The 27083-nt window shown below is 50.7% G+C and overlaps 1 protein-coding gene across 2 annotated transcripts; it reads left to right on the top strand.

The window, feature by feature from the left end:
- The first annotated feature begins 823 nt into the window (after positions 1-823).
- Positions 824-27083, top strand: PKM (pyruvate kinase M1/2). 2 transcript variants are annotated; one of them, XM_067752327.1, is made up of 11 exons: positions 824-982; positions 12307-12488; positions 13062-13153; positions 16250-16381; positions 16852-17038; positions 17767-18037; positions 19308-19458; positions 19759-19911; positions 23544-23710; positions 25441-25622; positions 26333-27083. In XM_067752327.1, exons 2-11 carry the CDS (start codon positions 12335-12337, stop codon positions 26437-26439), a joined length of 1596 nt encoding a protein of 531 aa, XP_067608428.1. In that variant the 5' UTR covers positions 824-982; positions 12307-12334; the 3' UTR covers positions 26440-27083. The 2 variants fall into 2 exon arrangements, with proteins under 2 accessions (XP_067608428.1, XP_067608436.1); XM_067752335.1 differs by lacking the exon at positions 23544-23710 and adding an exon at positions 22995-23161.

The following is a 27083-nucleotide window of genomic DNA, read 5'->3' as shown; positions in this document are numbered from 1 at the left end:
AAGCTTGGAAACAGAAGTGCTTACTTCGGCAGAGATTATGGGCTCTCACGTTCTGACATTTCCTGATGGAAATATAAAAAATATTAATACCTTCTATTCACTTTCTACTCTCAGGCACTCGCTCTGCAGGACTGCAGCCCCTACATAAGTATTCACATGGTCCCAACTTCCTTCTTTGTTCTAGCCCCAAGAACAAAAGGGCCTCGTGCTCCCGCTCTATGCACACTCCGCCCTCCCTGGTTCTCCCTACCCCGTTCCAGTGTCGGAGCCCCTCCGAAGACGGCCCAAACCTCCAACCATCCCACGAGTCTCCATCCTTCCCCACCTCTGATCCCATCTCAGGCTCGCGAACCTCGGGTTCGGCTCAGTCGCCGGGGTGTGCAGTGGAGCGGGCACCCGGGCGGGGGGAGGCGGGGAGTCGCAGGGCAGGGCTGGGGGAATGCTGCCTGGGGACCCATAAATCTAGGCATCATCTGGATAGGCCAGGGCAGCTCAGCTGGGGCGGCCTGGGCCAAGGGTCAAGAGAAGAGCCCTGGTCCAGCTTTCCAAATTGGCGGCAACAGGTGGCCCGGGCGCCGGGGGACCGGAGGGGGGGTGGGTAAGATACCCGGAGCTCCGGGGGCGGGTCCTGCTGCCTCGAAGCTTCCCCATTGGGCGCTGAGGACGTTAGTGCTGTGACTTTTTGTAACATGTCCTTCCGCCACGGAATGTAGTCCGCCTCTAAACGGCAACCTGCCCGCCCGTTCCGCCCCTCAGCACTTCTACTGAAGGTGACTGTGCCCGGCGAGGACGCAGAGGGGCGGGGCCCCGAGAGCTGGGAGCCAGGATTGGGTGGGGGGCGGGGCGGCGGAGGGATTGCGGCGGCCGTTTAGCTGGGATAACCTTGAGGCTGAGGTAGCTGATCCCCGCACTGGAGCGACGCGCTGCGAGCCTTCGGACCTCCCTGTGGTAGCCGCGCATCCCGAACCGGACGACGTCGGAGGTGAGCTTGGGGAGAGATTGGGCCATCCGTCCCCACCGGGGCTCCGTCGCCCCTGCCAGTGCGGAATCCTAGCCCGCCTGCGCACTCAGTGTGGCGCAGGATCCGTGGCATCTTGGATTCAACGCGGTTGGGGTCTGAAGAGACGAGAAAGGGTGCTCGCGCCTAGGGCCTCCTCTTCAGAGCCCCCAGCTCCTGCTTCTTCCGAAGGCAGATGGGTCAGCCAGCCCCATTTCTGTCCCAGTCCCTAACCTTCCCCCACCCCCAGTCTGGTCCCATCCTCCCCTCCCTTTATCTCTCTCTTCTGCCTGGTCCCATCCTCGTCTTCCTCCCCTTATTCTCTCCTAATCTGATCCTTTCTCCCTCAGTCTCCCTCCCCCCTCCCCACCACGCTCGTCTCCTCCCCTTCACCCTTAATACTCGCTTCTCGTCTTCATCCTGTCCGTGTCCCCCTCATTCTGATGCTTTCTTTGTAACCTCTCCTTGAAACTCCTTCTTTAGCTCCGCTCCCCCGTCCCTCCTCCATTCGGATTCTGTCCCCTCCTCGTACCTACCCCCATTCATGCCTTGGCTCCCGCCCCTCCCCCTCCTCTCTAGTCACGTTCGCTCCACCGCATCCCTCTTCTTTGCAGCCTCCTTCTCGCCACCCGCGTCCTCGCCCCTCCCCCTCCGTTCTGGTCACGTCCGCCTGCTCTCCCGCCCCCCCGCCCCTCGGTCTCCCATCTCAGTCCTGTCCCCTTCTCCATCAGAGTTCCCCAGTCTCGGGCTCTCCTGCGGCCCCGGGCCCGCGTCCCGGCGTCACCGCCCGAAGTGCAGTGGTCTGCGGTTGGGCGGGCTGGCTCGCGTGCGGCGGGGAGATGCAGCGGCGGCCCGGGGCGCAGCTAGAGGTTACGTAACTCTTGGTTTTCCCCGCTGCAGAGGAAGAAAGAGTGGCTGCCCTGTGGTGGCGCGTTCCTGTTTTGTGCCGCCTTGAATATGATGGGGCGGCCGCAGGGCTGCTCTTGCTCCTAGGAGGTTACTGGGCTCCATCCTGCCAAGGCGGGGCTGCACGTAGCTGCCCGGGACCCGCCCTGCAGAGCCCTGCCCCGCGGGATCGCGGACCACTGACCTTCGGGCCCGTTACCGGCCAAGCACCATCTCTGGCCCGACAAGCCTCCGCATGCTGCTCAGAGGCCTCCTTGCGTTCGAGCCACTCACCTGGCTCCCCGCCTCTGCTTCATGTTACTTAACAGATGCGGCTGATTGTAGAGCGCAGAGGCCACGGGTTGGGGTGGGAGCAGGTTATGGGGAGAGTAGAAATACGTCAAGAGCTTGGTGCCACGTGCCTGCATTCACTCAATAAAAGCTCGTGTGTAAAGAGCTGTTTTGGGGAGCGGCGTGGACACCAGGATGGCTAAAATGGTTATAGCCCACGGAACTCGCCGTCTAATTAGGGAAAGAACATGAAAGTTATCAGTGGTAAGTGCTGTGAGGAAAGTACACACTTCCTGCTGGGGGTTGAGGGGAGGAGGCCTCACACTGGGTTTGAAGAAGCAGGAAAGCACCTTCCAGTCTGAAGGTTATTTAAAGACCTAGTAATGGAAAGGCATCCCTTGGCTTCTTATCTGTGTCCTTGAAGCCCAGGACACTGATCCTCCTCTGCACAAATCGGCCTGATAGTTGAGGTCCGGGCATGATTGACAGAGGCATTGGGAAGTTGGAAACAGGCTTTTTCTAGGTCGGGTTTAACTCATTAACATACTGACATGAGTAACGGTGGGAGTTCAGCCTCTGGATCTCAGTTTCCCATGTGTAACTTGTAACATTTTTCCTCTTGATTGTTGAAAGGATTGGTTGATATATACACACCTACATGGATATATGTTGAATACTCAGTGCAGTGTCTAATCTCAGGTGAGATGCCTCCAAATGTATTCTTTGGTCACTGAGCGCAATTACTTAAATCGTAATTGAGTGCAAGGGCTCCTCTTCTGTCTGCCATCCCCAAACCACATACTCATAGTTAATCTTTGGGAATCAGGCTCTCTAAATGGCAGACATCTGGAAACCAGTCCCCTCCAGGGTCCTGGTACAGTGTTTACAGAGTAACTAATAATGTTACTCTTCAACTCTCCACTTGCTACAGGGGCTCTTTGGTCCTCTAGACAAAGGAAGGCAGGAGGGGGATAATTTGCAGCCTTTGGTGTTTGGCTACAAGAGTAGAAACAAACTTGGAACCCCAAGACTGAAATCTTCACCTGTTCCATTCCCACCCACTCTTGGTAGGGTTCTGGGATTTGCTCAGCCAGCTGGTTAAGTGTGAGGTTAGGATTAGAGGCAAAGGACAGTAGCTCCTTGTTGGCCGTAATGAGGGTGTGGCCACTGCCTGGCGTAGAGAGGAGGGCCTAGGTCAGGACTCTGCAGCATTGTTAGCAAATAATTTGCCCTCAGGTTGCCTGAGGATGCTGTTGGGAATGCAGTGGGCTGTTCCGAGGGGAAGAATATGTAACCCATCACCAGGTCTGTGTGTGTAGGTGGGGGAGGCTTTGGGGAAGATGACTAAACCTTTGAATTTATCTGCTTTTAAGAGAACTCTCTTCATTGGGTGAGTGGGGAAACTGCATTGTGGTCTTTGCTGGCTTAAAAAGTCCCCTCTCCCCTTTCAGTGAGTCAAATAATGAAGCATGCATTTCCCCCAGTTAAAAGTGTCTCAACTAAGTGACAAATGGTTGGTGGAGGTCCCCAGGCTCTCTGTACTGCGCTTAGGTGCAGCATGGCAGAGCCTCATGCCCAGGTGATAACAGTCTGCACACCTATATTTCTGAGCCTTGTGCAGTGGGCATGGCAGCCATTTTGGGAATACGGGTTGTAGTGGACATGAATAACGATGACTTAAAGAATGTCCTTGAACTCATTTCTGAGTTACTGGACTTGAGCCTAAGTATATGGACATTAGTCTTCTGTCTAGGGCAGCTGCTCTCACTTTAAGCACTGCATTAGAAGTAAATAATTTTAGTGTTGAATTCACAGTTTAGCCAAGAGCATTATTGGGTCTTTAAGAATTGCAGCCCCAGTGATTTGGCAAGTTTGATAGCTGTTACTCCAGACAGAGCTAGCACCTTATGGGAGGTGCTTCTGTGCTTTGAGTATTGTGACATTAATGTGGGGTCACAGGAAAAGCCATTTTATTTCTTAAAGCTGTTTATTAATGTTGAGGCAGTGGAAGAAATAAGGAAATGGTTGAGAGCAGGAAGGTAGAAAAAAATGCAGCTCTTGATTACAAACTTGCACTACAGGGTTTTTTATTTTTCTTCAGCTTTCATGAAGGCACGCCAGGGTGTGTTATTTTGGATAAGAGCTAAGACTGAGGTGAAGGTAGGGGGAAATGACTCATTTGACAATATCTTTATTTCTGAATCATTCAAACTATCCACAGTCAAACCCCAGTTAACTGGTACACCGTAAGACTGAGTTGTCCATGGGAGCAGAGTTTTGCAACCTCGTTGAGGATCTTGTGAAATATGTGATTTATTTCGTGAACGGTCTTACAGGACCTTGAGTCATCATTTAAGCATCAATTCTGTTACAGATAGGAATAGAACAAAATGAAGACCATTCTTTTTTTTTCTTCTTCTTTAACCACAAGCCAGCCTTAGACTAGATAAATGAATAGGCTGATTATTTGGGGCTTTGTTAAAGAAGCTGTTTTGGGAAGGTGAGCCAGCCTGGGTGGTCAGGCAGCCTCTGCTCTGCCTTTTGGCCTCCTGCTATTACTGCTCAGCTTAGGAGGGGAGGTTGGCAGGGCCACCAAGTGGTGCAGCCCCGCCCTTGCAGCCGTTTTTCCTTCATTGGTTTGTGCTGGTCTGCACGTAGGAGGGAGAGCCAGCCTGCAGTACTTCTGGTGGCCTCTGCGACTCACCTCCCCCAGTTCTTTCTATAGGCAAAACTCCTGGGGAACTGTAAGCCTCTCTTTCCTGACGCCAGCAAGCTGTGTTTGGAGGTCAGATAAGGGCTTTAGTGGGGGAGATGCCAAGACGAGATATGACAGGGCAGAGGTTGCTGGTTATAGCATTTCAGAGTATGGACCAGCTCAGCTGATGCAGTTTAAAAAAAAAACATTCTCTGAAAGGAGTCCCAGCCCTTCCAAACATTTAATCAACCAACAGATAGCATTTATTTAACTTTAGACAACTGGTATCCGTCCTATCTCAGGTGATGAGTGCAGAATAATTACTGTCAGCTGAGTCAGTCATGGTATATGAGACAAAGTCATACACATTTTGGAGGAGTGCTGGAGTTTTGATCTAGTTGAGGCAGGGAAATGAAGACTTGGTAAACAAAACTATTCTGATACCTGATATCCCTCTTTTGTTATTACATTAGAGAGCAGATTAACACATGTCACCCATCAGATGGGCAAACATTTTAAGAGTCTGACAGTATCAAGTGTTGGCAAAGGTGTGGGAAGGCAAGAAATCACTTTACTGGTTGGTTGTAAGTGGATATAACCACTTTGGAGAGCAATTCAGCACTATTTAGTAAAATAGAAAATAAATATACCCTGTGGCCCAGGAATTGATCTCTGGTTATAGAAGCTCACACCTGCACAAGAAGACATGTACTAGGAGAGTTGTTATAAGTATTGATTAATGAGGAAAAATTGGGTTTAATGGGGAAATGACCAGCCAGTAAGGGAATACATAAATGGTCTAGTTATGCACTGGACTAGTATAGCAGTTCAAATGAATTAACTAGATCTGTGTACCAACTAGATAGATCTTAAATGTGCTGGAAAAGCAAGTTGTTTGATGATGCCTTACAGTATATTACTTAGGGTACTTTAGAAGACAGCAATATCATAGGGTTCAGTATAGATACAGACACCCTTAAATGATCTAGAAGGATACAAAATTCATGACACTGGTTGGGTATCAAAGTTCATGATGGGATGTGGAAGGGTTGGAGGGACCTGGGAGTGGAGGAAAAAATGACCTGTATATAATGATAAATTTTTGTTTTAAGTCTAAAGAAAATCTGGATTTATTTTTTTAACTTTTGGCTGCACTTCACAGCTTGTTTGGCTGCACTGCACAGCTTGCGGGGTCTTAGTTCCCCAACTAGGGATTGAACGCAGGCCCTCGGCAGTGAAAGTGCAGAGTGCTAACCACTGGACTGCCAGGGAATTCCCTGGATAAATATTAATGGTCAGTTCTGGGTGGTAAAAATTCAGATGTTAATATTTCTTTAGTTCAAAACAAAATAAAATAGCAGCAAACTTATGATGGTTACTGCAGGAAGACCAGGTATACTAACTAGGTCAGTGCTCTGGGAGAGCTGGCACTGCCGTTCCTCCTTTCACTCCCCCCTTCTTCTCCCTGCAGCTGTGATGCAGGGCAGCTCTTCCTTTAAATGCTGAGCCAGTGCCTCCCTTTGCTGAGGCCATCACCCATCCTGGTGGTGTACCTGGCTTGCAAAGGCCCTAAATCAGTGTCCCAGGTTCCTTGCTGCTTCCAGAGTGTAAATATCATGCCCTGAAGCATTGCCTCATAATTTTAAGCCTAGTAAGGAACACAACGCAGCAAAAGGTTCATCTAAACTTCCTCCTTCCGACTGAACCAGTTCTATTCTCCGAGCATCTGCAATCAAATCCTCGGCATCTGAGATGGTAGAGGTTTCTCTGTCGGGACTTCCTGCCCTGGAGTTGAGTGGTCCTTTTGCGGGGTAGGCTCATTTAATATCAGCTTTTCTGCCCTATTGCACACTCGGATTTGAAATAGGACCTTGGGCTCCTGCTTATAATGTTTGTCACTTAGTTCTAGCCCTGAATAAAAGAAGGGAATTTTACTTGAACCTACAGGTGGGTTCATTTTGTTTTGTGTAACCTGGTGACACCAGACTTTGCTTTCTGTTATGGGGCCTGCTGAGGGTAGAATGGACTTAATATAACTCCCATCTCTTAGCTAAAAACTGCTTGTCCTCCCCCCACTCCATATGCAAATACACTGTTGTCATTACTCTAACTGTATATGAGGATGAACAGCCATTCACTTCAGACCTTATTAGGTTCTGTGGCTGGCCCAGCACCCATTTTGATCTTCTTGCTACCATAGTCAGATTAGGGCCAGTCTTGGGAATTACATTTTTCTGCTCCATCATCTAGGAACAGAGCTCCTAGAGAGCAGGCTGGCCTGAATGCCTTGTCCAACACGTTGTGATGCAAACTTTCTAACGGATGTTGGTGTTCTGAAGATTTGGGAATCAGACCTTCATGCTGGCTTGTAGACTTAAGAGGTGTAGGTAGCAAATGGATGTCAGAGCGAGAAACACAATCATAGGTACCAGGTGCCATCATTATTGAGTTAGTCTGTATGGTGAGATTGGCATCAGAGCAAAAATTGGTGCAGGGAGCCCTGGCTGGTTAAATAAAGATTTTATGCAGATGCGGGCTCATAGGCCAGGCTGGTTTACTAGGGCAGAATGATGTGGGCTTTTGTGAAAGCTAGAATTGGTGGACTGAAGCATGATTCTTTCCCAGGACAACCTGCCAACAGTACTGACACTAAGTGGTGCTGGGTATTTTTTCTTCTACGATTTTCACCCTCAGGTTTCTGAAGAGTGACCAAAGAATTGTGTCTGGCATAAACAAAACTATAGCTTTAAAGAGCCAGGAGCCACTTGAGAAAGGCAGGGTGGGAGCAGGGGCCCCTGGAGCTGAGCTGTGACTGTGCCTGCCCCGTCCTTTCGGCCCACACGACAATAAGGCCTCTGATGTTGTCTCATTTCTCACAGAGGAGAAATGGCTCTGAGGAAGGTCCTACAGCAGGAGCTCAGGCTCAAGAATAAGGCTCCCATACCTGGGCACAGCATTTGCTGCCATCAGTGGCTATGCTGGGCTCCCACGGCTGGCTGGAGGTTGCCTCTGCATGTCTGTGCCTCCTGCAGAGGAGGATGCTGTAGTGAGTCAGACTGGCATGAGCTGGCCGCGTCTGCTGGCAGGCACCGTGCAGACAGCCAGCCGGAGGGAGGGCAGCTCTTCCCAGAGGTCCGCCCTGAGAAACCACCGCTGAGGCTGCTGTCCAGGGGCTGGGGGAGAGTCCAGAGTGTGTTTTAGGTAGGATGGGCAGCTTGTGCTCCGGAGAAGAGGCTCATTGGGTAGGAGAGCCCTGACCCTCCCTGCAAGGGAGGCTCCGGGGCAGAGCCTGAGGGGATAGAAAACCAGTTGGTGACCTGGGCATGAGACATGAAGTCCCTAGTTTGGTAGAGGGCTTTAAGGACGTGGTGAGATCTTGTAGGAACATGGACGGACTTCCTGACAAGCCAGCTCTTTTGGATTGCTGGTGTGCAAATGCACTCAAACAAAATTTCACTTGTTATTTTTGTACCTAGTAACTTGGATAAGCAAAAGATCAGAGCTTGCAGACCTCAGATTTTTTTTTTTAATATTTATTTATTTATGGTTGTGTTGGGTCTTCGTTTCTGTGCGAGGGCTTTCTCCAGTTGCGGCAAGCGGGGGCCACTCTTCATCGCGGTGCGCGGGCCTCTCACTATTGCGGCCTCTCTTGTTGCGGAGCACAGGCTCCAGACGCGTAGGCTCAGTAGTTGTGGCTCACGGGCCTAGTTGCTCCGCGGCACGTGGGATCCTCCCAGACCAGGCTCGAACCTTTGTCCCCTGCATTGGCAGGCAGATTCTCAACCACTGCGCCACCAGGGAGGCCCTCAGATTTAATTTGAGATGGTGAAATAGGGTTAGTGTTTGAGCCCAGTATAATTGTATCTGCTAATAGCATCTCCTGTCCTTGAGGCAGCCCTTCTGTACCAGAATATCCTTGTCACAAAGATTTTGCTCTGATGCTTGAGGACAGACTAAACAGGAAAAGAATTTTGTTGGATTTGGGCATGTGACTAACAGGTTTTTTGGCACAGAGTAGTCCTATGGACCATATTAACCTTGTTTTTTTTTTTTTTTTTTTTTGCACTTTGAGATTCTGAATAGATCAAGGTTGACTTTGTTTTTTGGCTGTGCTGTGTAGCTTGCAGGATCTTAGTTCCCCAGCCAGGGATTGAACCCAGGCCCAGAAGTGAAAGTGCCAAGTTGTAACCACTGGACCACCAGGGAATTCCCAAGGTTGACCTTCTTAAGTCAGTGAAACTATCCTGCAGTGCATTTGTGATCTAGGGCCTAAGATGCATTATCCCACCTCTACTGTGTTTAGAATATTCCTGAAGTGCCTAGAGCAGCAGTTGAATAATATAACAGGGAGCTTCACATTTGTTTTAATTCCAACACTTTTACCAGGATGCTTTTAAATATATCATGTTCAGAAGAGGTACATTTGTAATTTTTCTTATTATGAAAGTGTTTAGTGTCAGTAAATTTTTTAGTAAGGAGAAGAAAGAAATTTGCAATTTGCTGTAATCCTACCACCCAGATAACATGTTGATAATATTTTGTTAGATATCCTTCCAGTCCTGTTATGTATGTTTAATTTATTGCCCCTTCCTGCCCCCCACCCCACAAAGAAAAGGGAGAGGGACCAGGTTCTTGTATAGAATAGTGAAATGTTAGTAAACCAAAGTTTAAAGAGACTTTAAAGGAAGGCAATCTTTGGGGTGTTAGGGGAGGGGATAAAGCATCGCAAAGGAGCCATTAAGAACTGTCTTACCTGCGAATTTTCTGTTACCAGTTTCTTGGTATTTTCTTGGGTGGCTTCTGTGTTTTCATTTATAACATAGCTGAATCTCTAGGAACAGCTACTACCTACTACTACCTGGATACCTGGTTCTTAAGGTAATTTCTCCATTACCCCAAAGAGCTTTAGGTGCACTCAGCTTTTACCTTAATCCTTGTACAGTTCTGCAGGGCAAGCCTTTCTCAGCTCCGAGCAGTCTTTGCAGGTGGGACCAAGGAGCCACCCTGAGCCAAAAAAAGAGCATTATGTCACTGGAAGCCCAAGCCCAGAGAACACGATAATCAGTGGCCCCAGCCGGATCTTTGCAAGGAGACCCTAATGTCTGAGGTCTAGAGAAGATCCAACTGATGATTTTTTAATTTTTTCTTTCCGTATGCGGGCCTCTCACTGTTGTGGCCTCTCCCGTTGCGGAGCACAGGCTCTGGACGCGCAGGCTCAGTGTCCATGGCTCACGGGCCTAGCCGCTCCGCGGCATGTGGGATCTTCCCGGACCAGGGCACGAACCCGTGTCCCTTGCATCGGCAGGCGGACTCTCAACCACTGTGCCACCAGGGAAGCCCCAACTGATGATTTTTAAGAAGAGTCGGGTTAGTCATTTCAACCCACTCATTGAGATCACAGTACAGTCCTCGCACTGGATGACTCCCTTTGCCTGGAGGCCACAGCAAGGCCTGTGTGTTCCAGTTGCCTTGGTGTGCCACCAGGCACCATCTCTTCAATAATCTTCCCTTAACAGCCAGACTCACCTAAGCCCAGGTGCTCTGGAGCTATATACACCCTACTTCAACCGTGAGTGCAGGTAAAGGGACCCTGGCTGCCCAGGCTGTGCTGTCAGGAATTCAAAAATTCCTCGGATTTTGTGGGGAAAGGGACATAGGTATAACTTTGATTTTGACAAAGAGGCATTAAGATGTTCTGAAACATCATTCAGTAAACAACTGGAATACCCCCAAGTACTTGGTGCTAAGGGATACAAAACCAAATAGGTCACGGAGGAGAGGACGTTTTCATTTTGGTACCTGGTATGTTGTAGGGAGTTAGGAAACACATACTGAAAGGAACAGTATATATGCCATGTGGAATAGTTAGCTGGTATCTTATTATCTCGTTTTTAAATATTTAGTTTCTGTAGCTGGGGACTTGTAGCCATCAGTTTTCAATAGCTTACAGGAAATTCACTCACAACTGGTCGCAAAGCTTCTTGGGCTTTTTCTGGACTTATCGAGGGTGGCAGAGATGGGTTTAGATGCATGCTTTGTTCGAGCCATGCAGAGAGGCCACAGAGTCGGGGATGGAGGAGGAGACAGAGTAAGGGTTACATGTATGGAATGCCTTGATTTGGAGCCCTGAGATTTAGGAGGCGGTGGGACAGGGCAAAAGAAGGGCTTGTTCCTGAGCCTGGGCTGAAGCACTTAGGCGAAGGATTTGAGAAGGAGTAACCCTTGGTCTGAAAACTTGAGGAAAGGAATGGCATTCTGATGAGGCATGTCAGGCTTCTGGCTCACATCCTTCCCTGATGGTTCTGGAAACACTGCTTGGAAGCTTCTCAAGTCTCTGTCTGTAATCAGCTAACTAACCGGCTGAGTGAGTTTAGTTGTAAAGTCAGTAATGAAGAAAAGCAAAGGTCGGGGGCAGTTGTGCCCCTGGTCAGGATTGTGACCTGGGCTGATTAATTACCTGGAACAGATGGTCTTTGTCACTGCGGGTGGTGTACTTGTCAGTCTTAGGGAATTGGGTGGTGCATTAGAAGATCAGCTGGGGGAAGGATTTGACAAGCGTTAATTTCTTCATAGTGCAACTCTCCTGTTAATGTAATTATAATAATTTTAGAGCCAGACTGGTACCATTATGGTTATCCTTGGTTTGATGCAAATTGCTTTGCACGTCCTAAAGTCCTTCTGACCAAAAGTACCATATGTAATTTTTAGGTACAGATTCCTGGGATGAAAGATTTTGCATTCAGGGTTCTGGTTGAGCTTTGCTTCCTGTCCAGGGACTGGTTTTTATTGCTTGTCAATGGGCTGGGACCTATTCTCCAGCCTAGGATGAATTGAGTAATGGACTTACGTGGTCCTGTGGGTTAGAACTAGGAGGACTGCCTGGATAGTGGTTGTCTCTATGACCAGGAAAGTCACTTTGTGTTTGGGTGGGGATTGTTAAGAGGCAGTGTGGGTGCGCCTCCCCATAGCAGATGTTTGTAGCTTTGAGACAGCTTTTCATACAAAGATCTAGATTCACCAAGGTACTAAACTAGGGGTGAGTTTTTATATCCCTGGAAGATTGGTTGCAACTTCCTTTTGAGGAAGCTCCTGCAGTGCATGTAAAATGATGTTATTTTTATAGGATTAGCAGGGAAGTTGTTGAGGTAGATATTAGCCCAGTGTAAGGCAGGCGTGCTTACAGTGGATGCCTGGGACGTACACGTGTTGGGTACGTGGTTTTAACTTGTTCTTTGAGGTCTTTTCCACTTGCTCACAATAACGTGAGCCCGTGGCCTGACTTGAGGAGCACCCACACAGCCAGAGCGTGGCGGGGCTTCTTGTGGCTTCTGAACAAAGTGTGCTTGTTGAGTTAATGTGTAAGCAGGAAACAGCTTCCTGTGCCAAGCTGTATATTATAGCCGCCTCCGGCTTCTCAAACTGATTACTCTCTCTTCAGCTCCCCTGGACCCAAGACCTCAGAAGCCATGTCGAAGCCCCATAGTGATGCCGGGACTGCCTTCATTCAGACCCAGCAGCTGCACGCGGCCATGGCTGACACATTCCTGGAGCACATGTGCCGCCTGGACATTGACTCGCCGCCCATCACGGCCCGGAACACCGGCATCATCTGCACCATTGGTGAGTGGGGGGTGCCCCCTCCCCCTGAAACGTGGGCTTCCTGAGACAGTGACCTTTCCTCTCCTGAAAAGACTAAATAAATGTGGCAGACCTGGGTACTGAGCAAGATGCTACAGAGATTCTTATGAGAACTGGTCAGAGGAGTTTGCAATAAAGAATTCTTATGCTTTCTGCATTCTGCTAAAGGTAAAATTTAGAGGGTATCTTCCTTAGCAGAGCATCTCAGAGACCTAGGGAAGGATCTTTTTGACATGCTCTGTACAACCAGAATTCTGTAGCTGGACATCTGTCTGGGTTTCAGGGAGAGCACAGAGGGCTGGCCGAGACTTACCTAGGCTTTCCTAATTAGATGGAGCCTGTAGAATTTGAAGGAAATGGGAGATGTCCTTCTAAATCAAGAAAGTAGGCTAGCACAGTAATAGTCATGTGTATGTTTTTTAAAGAATTTTGAGTTACTTGGGGGAAAAAATTATCAAGAGTTCTTTAAATTGAAGCAAACTTAAAGTGTTATTTCTCCTTTGGATAATTAACACTTAATGACTTTAAAACTTTTTTTTTTTTTTTTTTAACTAGGCCCAGCTTCCCGATCAGTGGAGACGCTGAAGGAGATGATTAAGTCTGGAATGAACGTGGCTCGTTTGAACTTTTCTCATGGAACTCATGAGGTGTGCCTCGGCTGGGTAGTTTGGCCACTGGGGCAGCTTGTAGGAAACGGGGTGGGGATGTCGTGTTCATTTAGCCAGGGTGGACTGGGCAAGAAAGTGTGGGTTTTACAGCCAATGGGAAGATTGTCTTCACCAGCCCATCCCTACTTCCTTTTCCCCGTCTCCTGCCATCTCAAGTGGCCAGGTCTCCTCAAGCAAAGAAGACCTACTTTGTAATTGGCCCTGGTTCTCCCCAACACCTGTGCTCCATTAGCCCTCACCAAGGAAAGTGTGCAAGGGTTCTGGAAAGTCCTGGAAACTCCTCTAACCCATGGAGTTTGACACTCCTGCCCCAGGGTTTCTGTAACAGTTCATAACTGCAGTGACGAACCAGTAAGTTACCCTGCAGGTTATTCTGGCCTAGTTTAGACCCAAGATAAACTGGGCAGGTCCAGGAGAAGGGTTTCCATTATTGCAAGTGAAGACTGGGTCTAATGCACTAACACTATCTGGCATATAATACCTACCTAATCAGCATTGTGTTCCCAGCCTGTCCCTTCCCGGGGGTTTTGGTACATTAAAATAAAATAAAGTCAGCATACTTCCCCAACAGTCTGGTAGGAGTGTCTTAGTGCTGGGGCTGTTGATGAGCTGACCTGACTCGTTGGACCTTACCCAGGGACCAGGTGGCAGCTATTGGGAAGTGCTCCATTCGTGCTTCTGTTCCCAAGATCAGAACAAACTCATTTTGAGGTGTGTGGGACCTGCCTGAGGGACAGTGCCTGACCTTCAGGTTCAACCACAGGCCATGGGATTTCATCCTGGTATTAACAGAGGAGGAATGGGTGAGGCAAACTTTCCCTCCTCTTGACCTCTGTATTTCCTGTTCAGGATAAAGAAAATGCTACCCTGTAAGGTCAGGAGGTGAGGGGTTGCCCTCTGGCATTTGGAAGTTGGTGTTCAGTTTCAGCTAAAAATAAAGCCTCAGGAAGTGCAGTCTAAGAGGTGAATTCCTCCTTTCTGGAAACATGAGAATCTTCATTGTAGGTTTCCTAACCCATGTTCCATAAACAGTTTATGGCCTGGCAGGTATCCGGCCTCCAAATATCATGAGGGCCTGACCAAGTTTAGATGAACTGTGCTCAGCAGGCACCCTGGGCAGGTTAAGACATCCATGGATGGCATTCTGTAATTTTCCAAAGGCAGGGCGTCCTCGGCAGGAGTCGCTAGGCATTCCTGTAAGTGTTAGCTTAGTCCGAAGAGAGAACTAAAGACATCACTGAACGTCAGTTCACAACTGATCCCTACTGCTGGCCTGTGCCAGGGTCTCCTGTGTGCAGGCGGAGTAGCAGAAATAGATTTTAAGAAGTTGACCTTTAACTAGGCTTTATGGCCTCTTCCATCCAGTAAAATAATACCACACAGCTCTGAAATGGCAAGGGCGAGTGGTATCTGCCCCTGCGGGAGCGGGGCTCACTCAGAAATTTTGTTTTTTTAAACTACAAGAGGCATTTGGAGATTATCTGTGCTTTAACTCGTTTTCCCAGATTAGAGTTGGGATTAGAAAACAAAACAAAACACCCAAGTCCCTCTTGTGGGTTTAATTTGAGGTTTTTGACCAGGATAAAACTGTGTGGTCTCTGGGATCAGGGTTTTGGAAACTGATCTGAAATTGTTCTAATGTTAATTATATAATGTAACAGTCTTAGTTTGATGAGTGGCTGGGACATGCTTTTCCAGCTCTTGACAATTTTAAATACTCTTCTAAGCAGAGCGTTGGAATTGCTTTTTCTCCCTCACTCTGACAGAGGGACATCCACATCCACACGTCTGCATCTGATCTTTTGGTTTTGTTGTTGTTGCATCTGGTCTTTTGACAGCTTTGCCACAGTGTCTCTAGCCCCCACTTTTGGCAGTTCTCTTGGGCAAGATGTGTTCTTACTGAATGTGTGGTTCTATAATGCCATGTCGGCCAGAAATGCTGCCTTTATTTTATTTTATTTTTTTTTTGCGGTACGCAGTCCTCTCACTGTTGTGGCCTCTCCCGTTGCGGAGCACAGGCTTAGCGGCCATGGCTCATGGGCCCAGCCGCTCCGCGGCATGTGGGATCTTCCCGGACCGGGGCACGAACCCGTGTCCCCTGCATCGGCAGGCGGACTCTCAACCACTGCGCCACCAGGGAAGCCCGAAATACTGCCTTTTAAGCAACATACACTTAGAACCTTCCACAAGGACAGCGTTGACGGATGAAACGCGTTACCCTTCCCGTCCCACCTCCTGTTCTCAGGTGCTGCTCTCCTGGACAGAGGTGATTGAAGGACGAGGCCCACAAAGTGCTGAGTTGGGAGCCTCTGTTACTAGCAATGCCATATTGATAGCACGAAGAACTTTTGACATCTTGGCTCTGAGTCCCTTTTTAGTCAAACAGGAATGGCAAATGGAAAAAGAGAAAGGGCTTCAGAGGCGAGATTGAAGCCAGGATTTGTTGCAAGTGAGAAATGGCAAAGGTCAATTAGTTCAGAGAAAGGCGTATTCCCACCTCTCCCTGTTCCACTTCCGTTTCTAATCAGACTGCAGGAAGTGATCGTCAGAACCAGGCCTGCATGACTTTAGCAGTGAGTTATTTAGCTTGGGCCACCGTTAGCTTAAGTAAATAACTGAGTTTGAATTGCAGTTGTAATCAGTAGAGGAAAAGCTCAAAATTACCAAATCTATGAGTCTGACATTGATGGCCAGATCAGTATTATCCAGATACAAGTCCTAGGTTTTTTACCCCAGTCGTCTGCTTTATTTGCTGAGGGTATTTGATGAATCCTAGAGGGGGAGAAAGGAGACAAGCCTCTTTTATGTTGACATGTCTTGCCACCAAAACGTAACTATTCCCAAGTTCCTAAGATTTGCCCTTAGAGTGGGTAAGGGCTGTGGTACAAGTGGGTAGAGGCCAAGGAGGTTGACGTAAGCCGGTAGAGGATGCTCGGGGAGTGGGCAGCGTGAGGGTATACGCTGGAGGCAGAGGTCTAGAACACCCACAGCTCTTTCCTGAGTGATCAGCTTCAGTGCCGGTCCTAGATCCTAGTGTGCGGGAGGACGCTTATCATCACCCCTCCTTTCCCCCAGTACCACAAAGAGACCATCAAGAACGTGCGTGAAGCCACGGAAAGCTTTGCTTCCGACCCCATTCTCTACCGGCCAGTGGCTGTGGCCCTGGACACTAAAGGACCTGAGATCCGAACCGGGCTCATCAAGGGCGTGAGTATCCTGGGGAGAAGCTGGAGGAAGGCGCAGGGGACCCCAGAGACATCCTCAGCAGTCTGTCCCGGCCAGAAGCCACGTTTCTCAGAGTTTAGGTCTATAAATGAGAGTTTTATCCGTCACTGTAAGAAGTCTTGATTTCATCTACTTCGCTAAGAAACAATACCAGAAAGGAACCTCTTTTTCGCTCCAAACCTACTTCCAAGTCTCTCTAACTTGGGGGAGCAATTTCTTTGTCTCTTTTCCCCTATCATTAAATAGTATAACTAAAACATTCTAGGTTTCTCTTGGGTTATTTCCTTGAAATATACTAAGTTAGACAGTCTGATTATTTCTTTCCAAAGGAAGAGGCTTTATTGTTATTTGCAGCTGAGATTTGCTCCTTGTTCCCTAGAGGAAAGGGCTTGTCTTCTCCCGCTAGGAGGGCCCGGCTTCTTTGGACTTGTGGTTTACTGTCTTGTCTGTAGAGCGGCACCGCCGAGGTGGAGCTGAAGAAGGGAGCTACACTCAAGATCACCCTGGATAACGCCTACATGGAAAAGTGTGACGAGAACACCCTGTGGCTGGACTACAAGAACATCTGCAAGGTGGTGGATGTGGGCAGCAAGATCTACGTGGATGACGGCCTTATTTCTCTGCAGGTGAAGCAGAAAGGTACGTACGCGGGAGTTAGGGTCTAATTGTCTAAAACCAGCTCCCGTCTCTTAAGTTTCTCTGGCAGAAGATAGCTTATTTGGCTGGCAGCGAGATTGGGTCTCTGTATTCTCAGAAATTCCTTTTATAATAAACTCCTAGCCTCAAAAACAGATTTCACTCCAACTTAATTGAACTCTTGGGGAGGAGATGAGAAGGTTTCTTTTTTTCTTTTTTTTTTTGGCTTTGCGGTGCAGCTTGTGGGATCTTAGTTCCCCAACCAGGGATCGAACCTGGGCTGTCTGCCGTGAAAGCGTGGAGTCCTAACCACTGGACTGCCAGAGAATTCCCGAGATTTCTTTTTTACTCATCCTCACTACTGTAGGCTTTCTGCTTCCCTCCTCCATCCCCTCAGTAGGATACATAGAGGACTCCAGTGTGCCTGGGAATGAGAGCTAACATTTAAGTGCCAGGCACTATTCTGAGCATCTTACATGATAATTTGTTTGAATTTTAAAACCATCTTAGGAGTAGATATTATTATCCCTATTTACCTGAGGCACAGAGCAGTTAATTGACTTGCCCACGGTTACACAGTTAGTGGAGTTGGGATGTGAACCCTGGCAGTGTGGCTCCAGCACCCACCATGTGCTATTTCCCAGTTCTCTGTACTGGGGAGAGCCTGCTTCCTGGTGAGGACGCTTTTGCCCCTGTGGCTCTGCCTCTCGTACCTACTCCATTTCACACAGGTCCTGACTTCCTGGTGACGGAGGTGGAGAACGGTGGCTCCTTGGGCAGCAAGAAGGGTGTGAACCTACCCGGGGCTGCTGTGGACCTGCCTGCCGTCTCAGAAAAGGACATCCAGGATCTGAAGTTTGGGGTAGAGCAGGATGTGGATATGGTGTTCGCGTCTTTCATCCGCAAGGCGTCTGATGTCCATGCAGTCAGGAAGGTCCTGGGAGAGAAAGGAAAGAACATCAAGATAATCAGCAAAATCGAGAATCACGAGGGAGTTCGGAGGTAAGTGCACCCGACTGTCCCTGCCCCCTTCAGCCCCAGCCCAGCTCTGAAGAGCACGATATATCCTGTGAATCAGAATATCCTACGAGGGGGAGTGGAAGGCATTGGTATTTCAAGGGAAAAAAAGCTTCCCAGGTGATTGGGGTGCCAGCATCTTGACGTTGTTCCATGAGCCCAGGGACCAGCGTTGGAGAGGACAGGGTCACTGCTCCCAGGCTCAGGAGCCATTGTGCTGCGCTCCTGACACTGCCTGTGTTTGCTGGAATTGGGGACCACCAAGGGGGAAGACGGCAGGCTCTCAGGAAGGGACTCCCTCCCTTGGGAGCCCTGTGGAAGCCTCAGGGCCTGGTGTTGACACTGAAGCATGTGGCCTCCTTGTCTTGCCTTAGAAAGCAGCCGGCTTGGTGATCGGGCCAGCTCTGGCATGGTATCTGCTTCTGAGGGGAAAGCATGCCGTCCTCTTCCAGGGGCACATTGTCCCAGCGCAGGTCCACCACCTCCCTAGTGCTTACCAGGTACGGCCGTATGAGTAAGGCCAGCTGGGTGACATCTGTTCCTCTTTGTTTCCCTACTAGAACCCAGCGCTGCTGACACCCCACACCTACTTGTGGGGATTAAGTGTGTGCTTGGGAAGAGTGGGGGGAGCAGTCATCCTGTTGTGACCTTTCCATCCTTAGCTTTGTGTCGATGTCCTTTGTACCGGGAAATTTGGGGTCCTCCCTGTGCCATCCTGATAAGCCATGGGTGCTTGCTGACCTTGGCTCCAGGCCAGGCAAAGCCATATTCTCATGCTTTCAGCAAGTTAGAGGGGGCCCCCTGAAGGAGCAGCCCTCAAGTGTCCTTGGCTGGGAGAGGCCACGGACCTTTGTGTCAGGAGCAGTCAGCCGCCTTGGGTTCCCTTTCTGCCCTGGAAGTGCCAACTGGAATGAAGATGGTAGAGAGACACCTTAAGAGGGGCCTCATAAGATGCAGATGGAGAGGAAATGAGTCCATGGGACTTTGGAGGAGACCTCGTCCCCTCCCCTTTCCCCCAGTGATGTGTCCATACTGGTGCCAGAGAAGCCCAACAAGCAGAACTGTTGGCCCCCTTTGGGGGACTGGAGTAGCTGAAACACCCCACCACCTCCATGCATCCATCATGATGTCGTGGGTAGTTGTCCTGGTGCAAGGACGGCTAAGTTAGAGAAATCCCAGGAAAACTTCCTTTGCGTCACCTTACTTGTGGCCCCTGTTCCATATAACCTCTCTCTCTTTCCAACTTCCCTGTCAGGTTTGATGAGATCCTGGAAGCCAGTGATGGGATCATGGTGGCGCGTGGTGATCTAGGCATTGAGATTCCTGCAGAGAAGGTCTTCCTTGCTCAGAAGATGATGATTGGGCGGTGCAACCGAGCTGGGAAGCCTGTCATCTGTGCCACGCAGGTATGTGCCTCTTCCCGAGTTTGCATCCTTGCACAGGAAAGCTTTGGAGGCTACCCGGTCTCTTCGCATGGACCCTGCCCCATGTGACAGACAGACAGACAGACAGACACACACACACACACACACACACACACACACACACAAACACACACGTATCCTCCCCCCTACCCCACCACCCCTCCCCTGCCCCCATGCACCTACACGGAGCTGTACTCTGTGCACATACACACGATCCAGGGGGTCAGTGTGTGTCTGAAGACAGCCCAGGCCACGTCTCACGAATACCCCATCCCCTCCCAGATGCTGGAGAGCATGATCAAGAAGCCTCGCCCCACTCGGGCTGAGGGCAGTGATGTGGCCAATGCAGTCCTGGACGGAGCCGACTGCATCATGCTGTCTGGAGAGACGGCCAAAGGGGACTACCCGCTGGAAGCTGTGCGCATGCAACACCTGGTGAGTTCTCGTGGCCCGCCCATCGCCCTGGCTGAGGCTGGGATGGAGGTGAACTCTGGCACAGAGCGACACCTTTTAGGCTTCTGCGCCCACGATCTTTTATTACCCTCCAAGTTACAAGCAGAATGAGGAGGTGTGTGCTGGGGGCGTGGAGGTGTCTTGTTTTTTTTCTGTTCTGCCTTCATGCCCACACCCGTCTCCTAGTTCTGTTCTGGAGGCGGCCACCTTCATCAGCCATAGCACAGTTCACTCCTGTCTGCAGGACTGTGAAGCCTTCCCTTGGCTCAAGTACTGGGATATCTGTACCTCTTCCTCTGGGCAGCCTAGAGGACCTGAGTACCTCTGCCCTGTTCTGGAAAAGGCCAAGAGCTCCTGCTCGCAGCTGTCCTGTCTGGCTTCCATTTTGATTCCCCACCTGTCCCCAGCCAGGTGCCTCCCCGACGGGGGCCTCTGGGCCTGCACTGGAGGCTGTTGCCTGCACTGACTTGGCTGCAGGCTGGCCTTGCATGGTGCCTGCAGCAGCGCCTGCTTTGCTGAGCTGTTACACTCGCCCTAGACTAAAAAGTGGGGTTTAAGTGATGGGTGACAGGCCCACAAATAGAAACAGGTGGAAGGCTGGCTGATCCCGCCTGGCCCTGGGGTGAGAGCATCTGGAGGAGCCCTGGAGGCCACTTCTCTTTCTCCTGTGGGAGCTAGCTTTTCAAGGGTCTCCCGCTCTGCCATGTCCCGCAGCCTGGCTGCTCCTGCTCTAGAGCTTACTGAAGAGTTAACACAGGGATGGGTCATCAGGCCTGGGAAAACGAGTGTTGCAAATGAACTTTCACAACAGCCCTAGGTCGCTGTTGATAATGTATAGCTCAGTAAACTTGCCTCCTACCCTGAAACAGTGTTTCTTTAACCTTCCTATTCGCTTTCCAGCCAACAAAGGACCCCAAGCCCTTTGTGTGACACCCCCTCCCCTGCATTCCCGCAAATTTAAAACAATCCCCCAAAAAGAACTTCTGGACTAGATAATCGTCCTTTCCTCCTTCATTTTCTATGTGATTATTAGGCTTAGATGACTTCCAGAGAAGACATGAGAGTTATATTAAATACTTTTTCAGGCATGAAACAAGACAACTTGACTACAGATGTCTTCTGGTCTGTCCTTGGCACCCTGGGTGGATTTGCCCGTAATGAAATTGGTAGAGACCAATCCCTGTCCCTGGCACAGCTGTGTTTCCTGGCTGATATGCCACCCTCTGTGTGTGACATGATTGCTGTCACAGATGCTCATGCACTATGGGCTCATGGTCATTCTCACAACTGCCCCAGTGGTGAGTGCTTCCTCTCTCCTGGGGGACAGTGGACCTTGAACCTCTCCCCTCTAGAGTGGCTGCCATTGTGTTTATGGGTCTCCACACATCATCCCTTCTCTATAACTGCCTTGCTTAGTTGTGTGGCCCCATTGCCTCCGAGGTGCGAGAGTGACCTTGACCTGATTTATGGAACCATGAAACCACATAGACTGTAGGGACTTTAATGTCTGTACCAAATTTAACCTCTCAAGGCCTTATTTATGAAATGAATTAGATGGGATATGTTTAATTATAGCCTTAGCGTTAAATTTCACTACTATTATTAAATGTCTGTTAAGTCCTTGTGTAGATTGACGTAATCTCCATAACCTCAGTGAGATAGGTGTCACCCCATTTTATAGATGAGGGTACATGGTAATACAGCTTGAGTTTGGACCCAGATCTGCTGACTCTGAAGCCAGTGTTCTCTCCTGCAACATGGTACTTCGTCTAGCAGGAGATCAAGACAGGTATCCATGTGGGGCCTGTACTGGGGTCGCAGTCTAAGAACCAGACTTTGGGCTCTGAACCCACGTCTGTTTTTCCATACCCCAATCTTTCCTTTGAACAGACACCTTAGAACTGCAAGACCGGGATTGCATGGCACTGCTCAGGAGATAAGTTATGGGGTCTGGGCCAGTTGGTACAGGCCTCTCCTGTCCATGTCACCAGTTAACACTGGCCAACAGCTTCCCCTCTTACCTGTCCACTGCTTTCTCCTTTATCTCACTGATGCAGTTGATGTCCCTTAACTAAGGGCTAGGCAGTACCAGGTATGGTTCTCCTTCCTGTTCATGTTTCCTGTCCTTTTGGGCTGCATGCATTCCATTCTTGCAGGAAGAAAACCGTTAACCTAGCAAATTCTGCCACTCATCTTCTTATCCTGTCAAATTAATGAGGTGGTATTACTGATTCTTCCCTCACCCATCATTCTCTAAGATGCTGGTAATTGCATTATAACCCTCTAAAGCTTAAATTTTCTTCCTAATTCTTGGTGTTATCTGAGCCAGGTGGTCTGTAAATAACTCAGTGGCTTTCTCATGGGTGTTTTAATCATTTGATTTAATTAAATGTCTTGTTAAACTTACCTGCGTGTTTTCACAGGCACCTTTCTCTTCACATGGCTACTCCTGACCGCAAAGCTCGCCAATTTTCTACCTGCCTGCTTAGAACGCGGTCAAGCCGCGTGACGTTGGCTTTGTCTGACCTCAGTTTTCCAGCACTGCTCAGTGTGCTTGCACGGCATGCCATTGGACAGGCTGGTAGCATCCCTGTGTCCGAAGCCAAGCAAGCACTCCATGTGTGCATGGAGGCCAGGCATGAAGCCTGGTAGTAACCACCAGACAGCCATGTGAGGAGGGAGGCCTGTTCCTTCCTGTGAGCTGTGTTCATGAGGCAGCGTGGTCAAGTCCTGCCAGGGAGCTATGTAGGCCCGGGAGCCCCGGGGGCCCAGCCTCTGCATGTTTCCGTGCCCAGGCACTAGAGCCTGCCACCATATTATCTCCCTCCACCTCCACCGCCAATCAAAAAGTCCTTCCAAGATCAATAGATCCTTCCAGAACGGAAGAATCACTTTCCCCTCGGTTGGAGGGGAAGCAGTAGCGGTTGATGTTTGAAATCCTCCACACATCCCTAAGCGGGCTTTCATCACCCTGCCTCTTTGCATCTGCCTGAAGGACAGACTTAGCCAATTAACCTAAGGTACCTTCCCCTCTTCCTTGCCTCCCCTCCCCCTAAACCTTACAGATAGCTCGTGAGGCTGAGGCAGCCATGTTCCACCTCAAGCTGTTTGAAGAACTTGCGCGAGCCTCAAGTCGCTCCACAGACCTCATGGAAGCCATGGCCATGGGCAGCGTGGAGGCTTCTTATAAGTGTTTAGCGGCAGCTTTGATAGTTCTGACGGAGTCTGGCAGGTAGGGCCCTGAGGGCAGGTAACTTCCAGCCGTTCTAGAAGACAGCCAGGGCCCAGCCCTGCACCTGGGGCCCGCACTCAGGACCTCTCCTCTCACCTGCAGGAAGCTAGCCAGGGAGTCAGGGCAGGCCAAGACCGCAGGGTCCTTCAGCTCGGCAGGCACAGTGACGTCACAGGCGCCTGGTGAAGGGCTGGTTCCTGCGAGTCTTGATCTCGCTTAGCTCAGAACCTCCAGCGATTGGGCTCTTCTTGGCCTCTGCACCCAGGGACATGCCCCTCACCAGCTGTCTGTGCGACTCTTCCCCTCCCTCTCCCGTGTGACACGGCTCTGACAAAGCTCTGTCCCCCTCTCGTCCCTCTGGACCGATGTTGCCCCTCCCTAGATTGCCCGTGAGGCAGAGGCTGCCATCTACCATTTGCAATTATTTGAGGAACTCCGCCGCCTGTCGCCCATTACCAGTGACCCCACCGAAGCCGCCGCCGTGGGTGCCGTGGAGGCGTCCTTCAAGTGCTGCAGTGGGGCCATAATCGTCCTCACCAAGTCTGGCAGGTAGGAGGTGGCAGCGGCTCCCTGGGAACGCCCAGCTCGGCAGCACCTTTCCTTGGGGGTCCTGGGAGCAGTGCACTAAACGGTGCTCAGATGGCACCAAGCCAAGGTAAGACCCCACAGCCTGTGCCCGGGACCCTGCAGGGACGGAGCTCCCCTGGCCCCGTGGCCAGGCTCTGGGAGCGAGCAGAACCCCTGCCCTGGGCCTGAAGGACAGGATCCCAGGCAGCGTTCATAGGCATGTCAGACCATTTGGGTCCAAAGCAAGTTTATACCCTCACGACGAACTAGAGACGTAATTACATAGACAGACAGACTGATGACAAATGGTTGATACTTAAAAGCTGTTTTTCTCAAAAAGTAAAGGATAACCAGTTTTGCTTATTCTGGTTGCTATGTGCTCCTTAAAAAGTTCAGTGTGGAAAATGAGTGCTGTTTGCTGACATGCTGTTTGTTTGGTGCACCCGTCCCATCGGTCTTTGAGTCCCAAAGGCAAGTGGGTGCTGCCCAGGAAAGGTCACCGTGGTGTGTTGCTGGCACTTGGGCCGTGCATCCAGGCTGAGGCCTCTGCTCGGCCTCAGGCTCGGGGTCCCTTCCAGATCACTAGGCTGTCGTGCTTCTCTCCCTGGGTTTGGGGTGTGCTCCTCCTCCACAGGGCAGCTAGGGTTTCCTGGAGGAGGCGGGTGGAGAGGAGCAGACAGGCAGCCCCACGCACCAAGGAGCAGCAGGTGGGACTGCCTTTAGGACCAGGACACACGATGTGCAGATTCCCTCAGCAGAGGGCTCAGGATGAAAAGCTCTCACCATTTGGGTTGACCTTTGTGAAAAAGTCCAGCCTTTGCTCCTTGGCTATTTTTAACTCCAGGCTTCTGGGATTTCACTCTCAGCGAGTCCTGACTTTAGCGCTTGCTGCCCTCTGAAAGCCTTGTATGGAGGCCAGGCCTTAATGCAGCGCGCCCTCTGCTGTGACATGGCTTAAGTTTCCCTGACACCTGTTGAGTAGTCCTCACAGCTTGCCTTCCAGGCCCCAGTTCCCCCTGCAGGCCCCTCCACCTCCCGAGGCACGTCTGCAGCCACACGTGTACAGTGTCAGTGCTGAAGGAAGCACCTGGTGCTGGGGCTGTACAGGGGTCCCCTCCCCGCCCCGAGGAGCCTTCACAGGCAGAGCCTCCCCCACTGACACTCCCATCCCCTGGTCTTGCCTCCTGGGTAGCCACCTGTATTTCTAAGCCTCACTTAGATACTCAGGTTTGACTGGGGGGCTCTACAGCCCAGTTGCTGGGACTGTTGCAGGGACCCGGGGGATCACGTGGAGTCAGGAGAGGGCACAGCAATAGGGAAGACTTGCGTTGTAGATTCCAAGGGGGACTGGTGGGCTCTGCTCCTGTTTTCTTGCAAATGTCAAGAGTCAGGTGCTATTCCCATGTTGCTTGGCTTGTAGCTGCTGCCAAGTACGGGCCATGTGGGGGAAGTGGGGGAAACTGACCTTGCTGGGTCGGCATGATCCTGGGGCCCTGGCCTGTTGGGAGCGGGGTAGGGCAGATGGGTAGCATAGCTATGAAGAAGAATTATGTGCTGTGGAAGATACAGGATGATGAGCCGCCCCAGTCTTGGCAGCAGAGAGCCTCAGGCTGGCATAGGGAGTTGGATTAGAGGGTGAGTTGTTGCTGAAGGCCCTGAGGAGCTTCCTGGGACACTGTTTAACAGTCTTGTCTGCCTGTCCCCCATCTCAGGTCTGCACATCAGGTGTCCAGATATCGCCCCCGGGCCCCCATCATTGCTGTGACCCGGAATCACCAGACAGCTCGCCAGGCCCACCTGTACCGCGGCATCTTCCCTGTGGTGTGTAAGGACCCAGTGCAGGAGGCCTGGGCTGAGGACGTGGACCTCCGGGTGAACTTGGCCATGAATGTTGGTGCGTGGCTGGGAGCAAGGGCTAGAGGTGGAGGGGTGGAGAAGGTGCCTGAGCACTGGTCTCTCTGAGACCCTATAGAAAGGGGAACATGTTGGCCTTTGGGTGCAAGAGCCCTAGCTGTCCTCACTGGGAATGTTCTCTGAATCCTTCATCCCATTCCCTGGAGTCCTGGGCTGAGCCCAGGAGGGAAGAGGGGCCTTTGAGTTGTGGGGCTGAGCACCCCAGGTTCTCTCCTCACTCTCTTCCAGTCTAGGATCCAAAGCAAAGGATCCTCGATAATCGGGGTTGTCCATTCTTTGGCATCTGCTCATCATTGAGGTTTTTCATAAAATTAGCCAGAGCTCCTACACTTGGGGCCAGCACATGTACAAATTATGTATTCATATGGTCTTTGTCCCAGTATAAGAGTAGGATATCATGTGATGAGAGGAAGCAGCTAGCTGTGACTTTGGGCTGGGCTGTCCACCCTCTAGAGTAGAATATGAATGATGTCCAAAGGTCCCTGCCAGCTCTGCTATCTGAGCCATACGGATATATCAAGGCTTCCCTCATCCCCTTTGCCTGGGCTGTGAGGCTAGCGCCACCTTGTGGTGTAAGGGAGTAAAGGCCCGTCAGCCCTGCTTAGCTTCCTCTGACTGTGGGGCAGTCTCCCAGGTGCATACCTTCTTCACATGATTCTTCACTCACCAGCCCCTCTTCTCTTCCTCCAGGCAAGGCCCGAGGCTTCTTCAAGAAGGGAGATGTCGTCATTGTGCTGACCGGGTGGCGCCCTGGTTCTGGCTTCACCAACACCATGCGTGTAGTTCCTGTGCCGTGATGGGCCCCGGAGCCCCTCCTCCAGCCCCTGTCCCATCCCCCTTCCCCAACCCATCCGTTAGGCCAGCAATGCTTGTAGTGCTCACTTGGGGCTGTGGTGTGGCACTGGTGGGCTGGGACGCCAGGGAAGATGAATGCCTCTGTGAAACACAGCTGTTTTTAAGACCCTGCTTGGGTGGGGTAGTTCAGAGCTGGGCCACCCATCATGTGGCCCCATCCGAGCAAGGGATGAAGGAGGGGTGCAGGCAGGACTGGAGGCCCCAGAGCTTCACATAGAGGGCAACAGCTCCTGCTTCTCTTCCTTTGTGTACTCGATTCAGTTCCTGTAGAAAATGGATACCCAGAGAACTCCCAGCCCTGGCGTGGGATCAGGAGATAGTCGGCTAAGAGTAGGGGCCTTAGGGAATAGGGCAGAGGTTCCAGTTTAAGCAGACTCTGGCCCTGGCCCTTACTTGGTTCTCCAGCCCCCCTCAGCCTCCCTCACTCCCACCTTGTGCACTGTGCACTTCTGTTCCTTCACTCCACTCGACTGTTGCTGCAGGCAAACACTCCACCCTCCACCTTCCATTTCCCTCACTACTGCAGCCGCCTCCAGGCCTGTTGCTATAGAGCCTACCTGTATGTCAATAAACAACAGCTGAAGCA

Source organism: Pseudorca crassidens, chromosome 1, assembly GCF_039906515.1.
Source record: "Pseudorca crassidens isolate mPseCra1 chromosome 1, mPseCra1.hap1, whole genome shotgun sequence".
Taxonomy (NCBI): Eukaryota; Metazoa; Chordata; class Mammalia; order Artiodactyla; family Delphinidae; genus Pseudorca; species Pseudorca crassidens.
The sequence above is the reverse complement of the archived record's forward strand: the minus strand, read 5'-3'. Positions and strand labels throughout refer to the sequence as shown.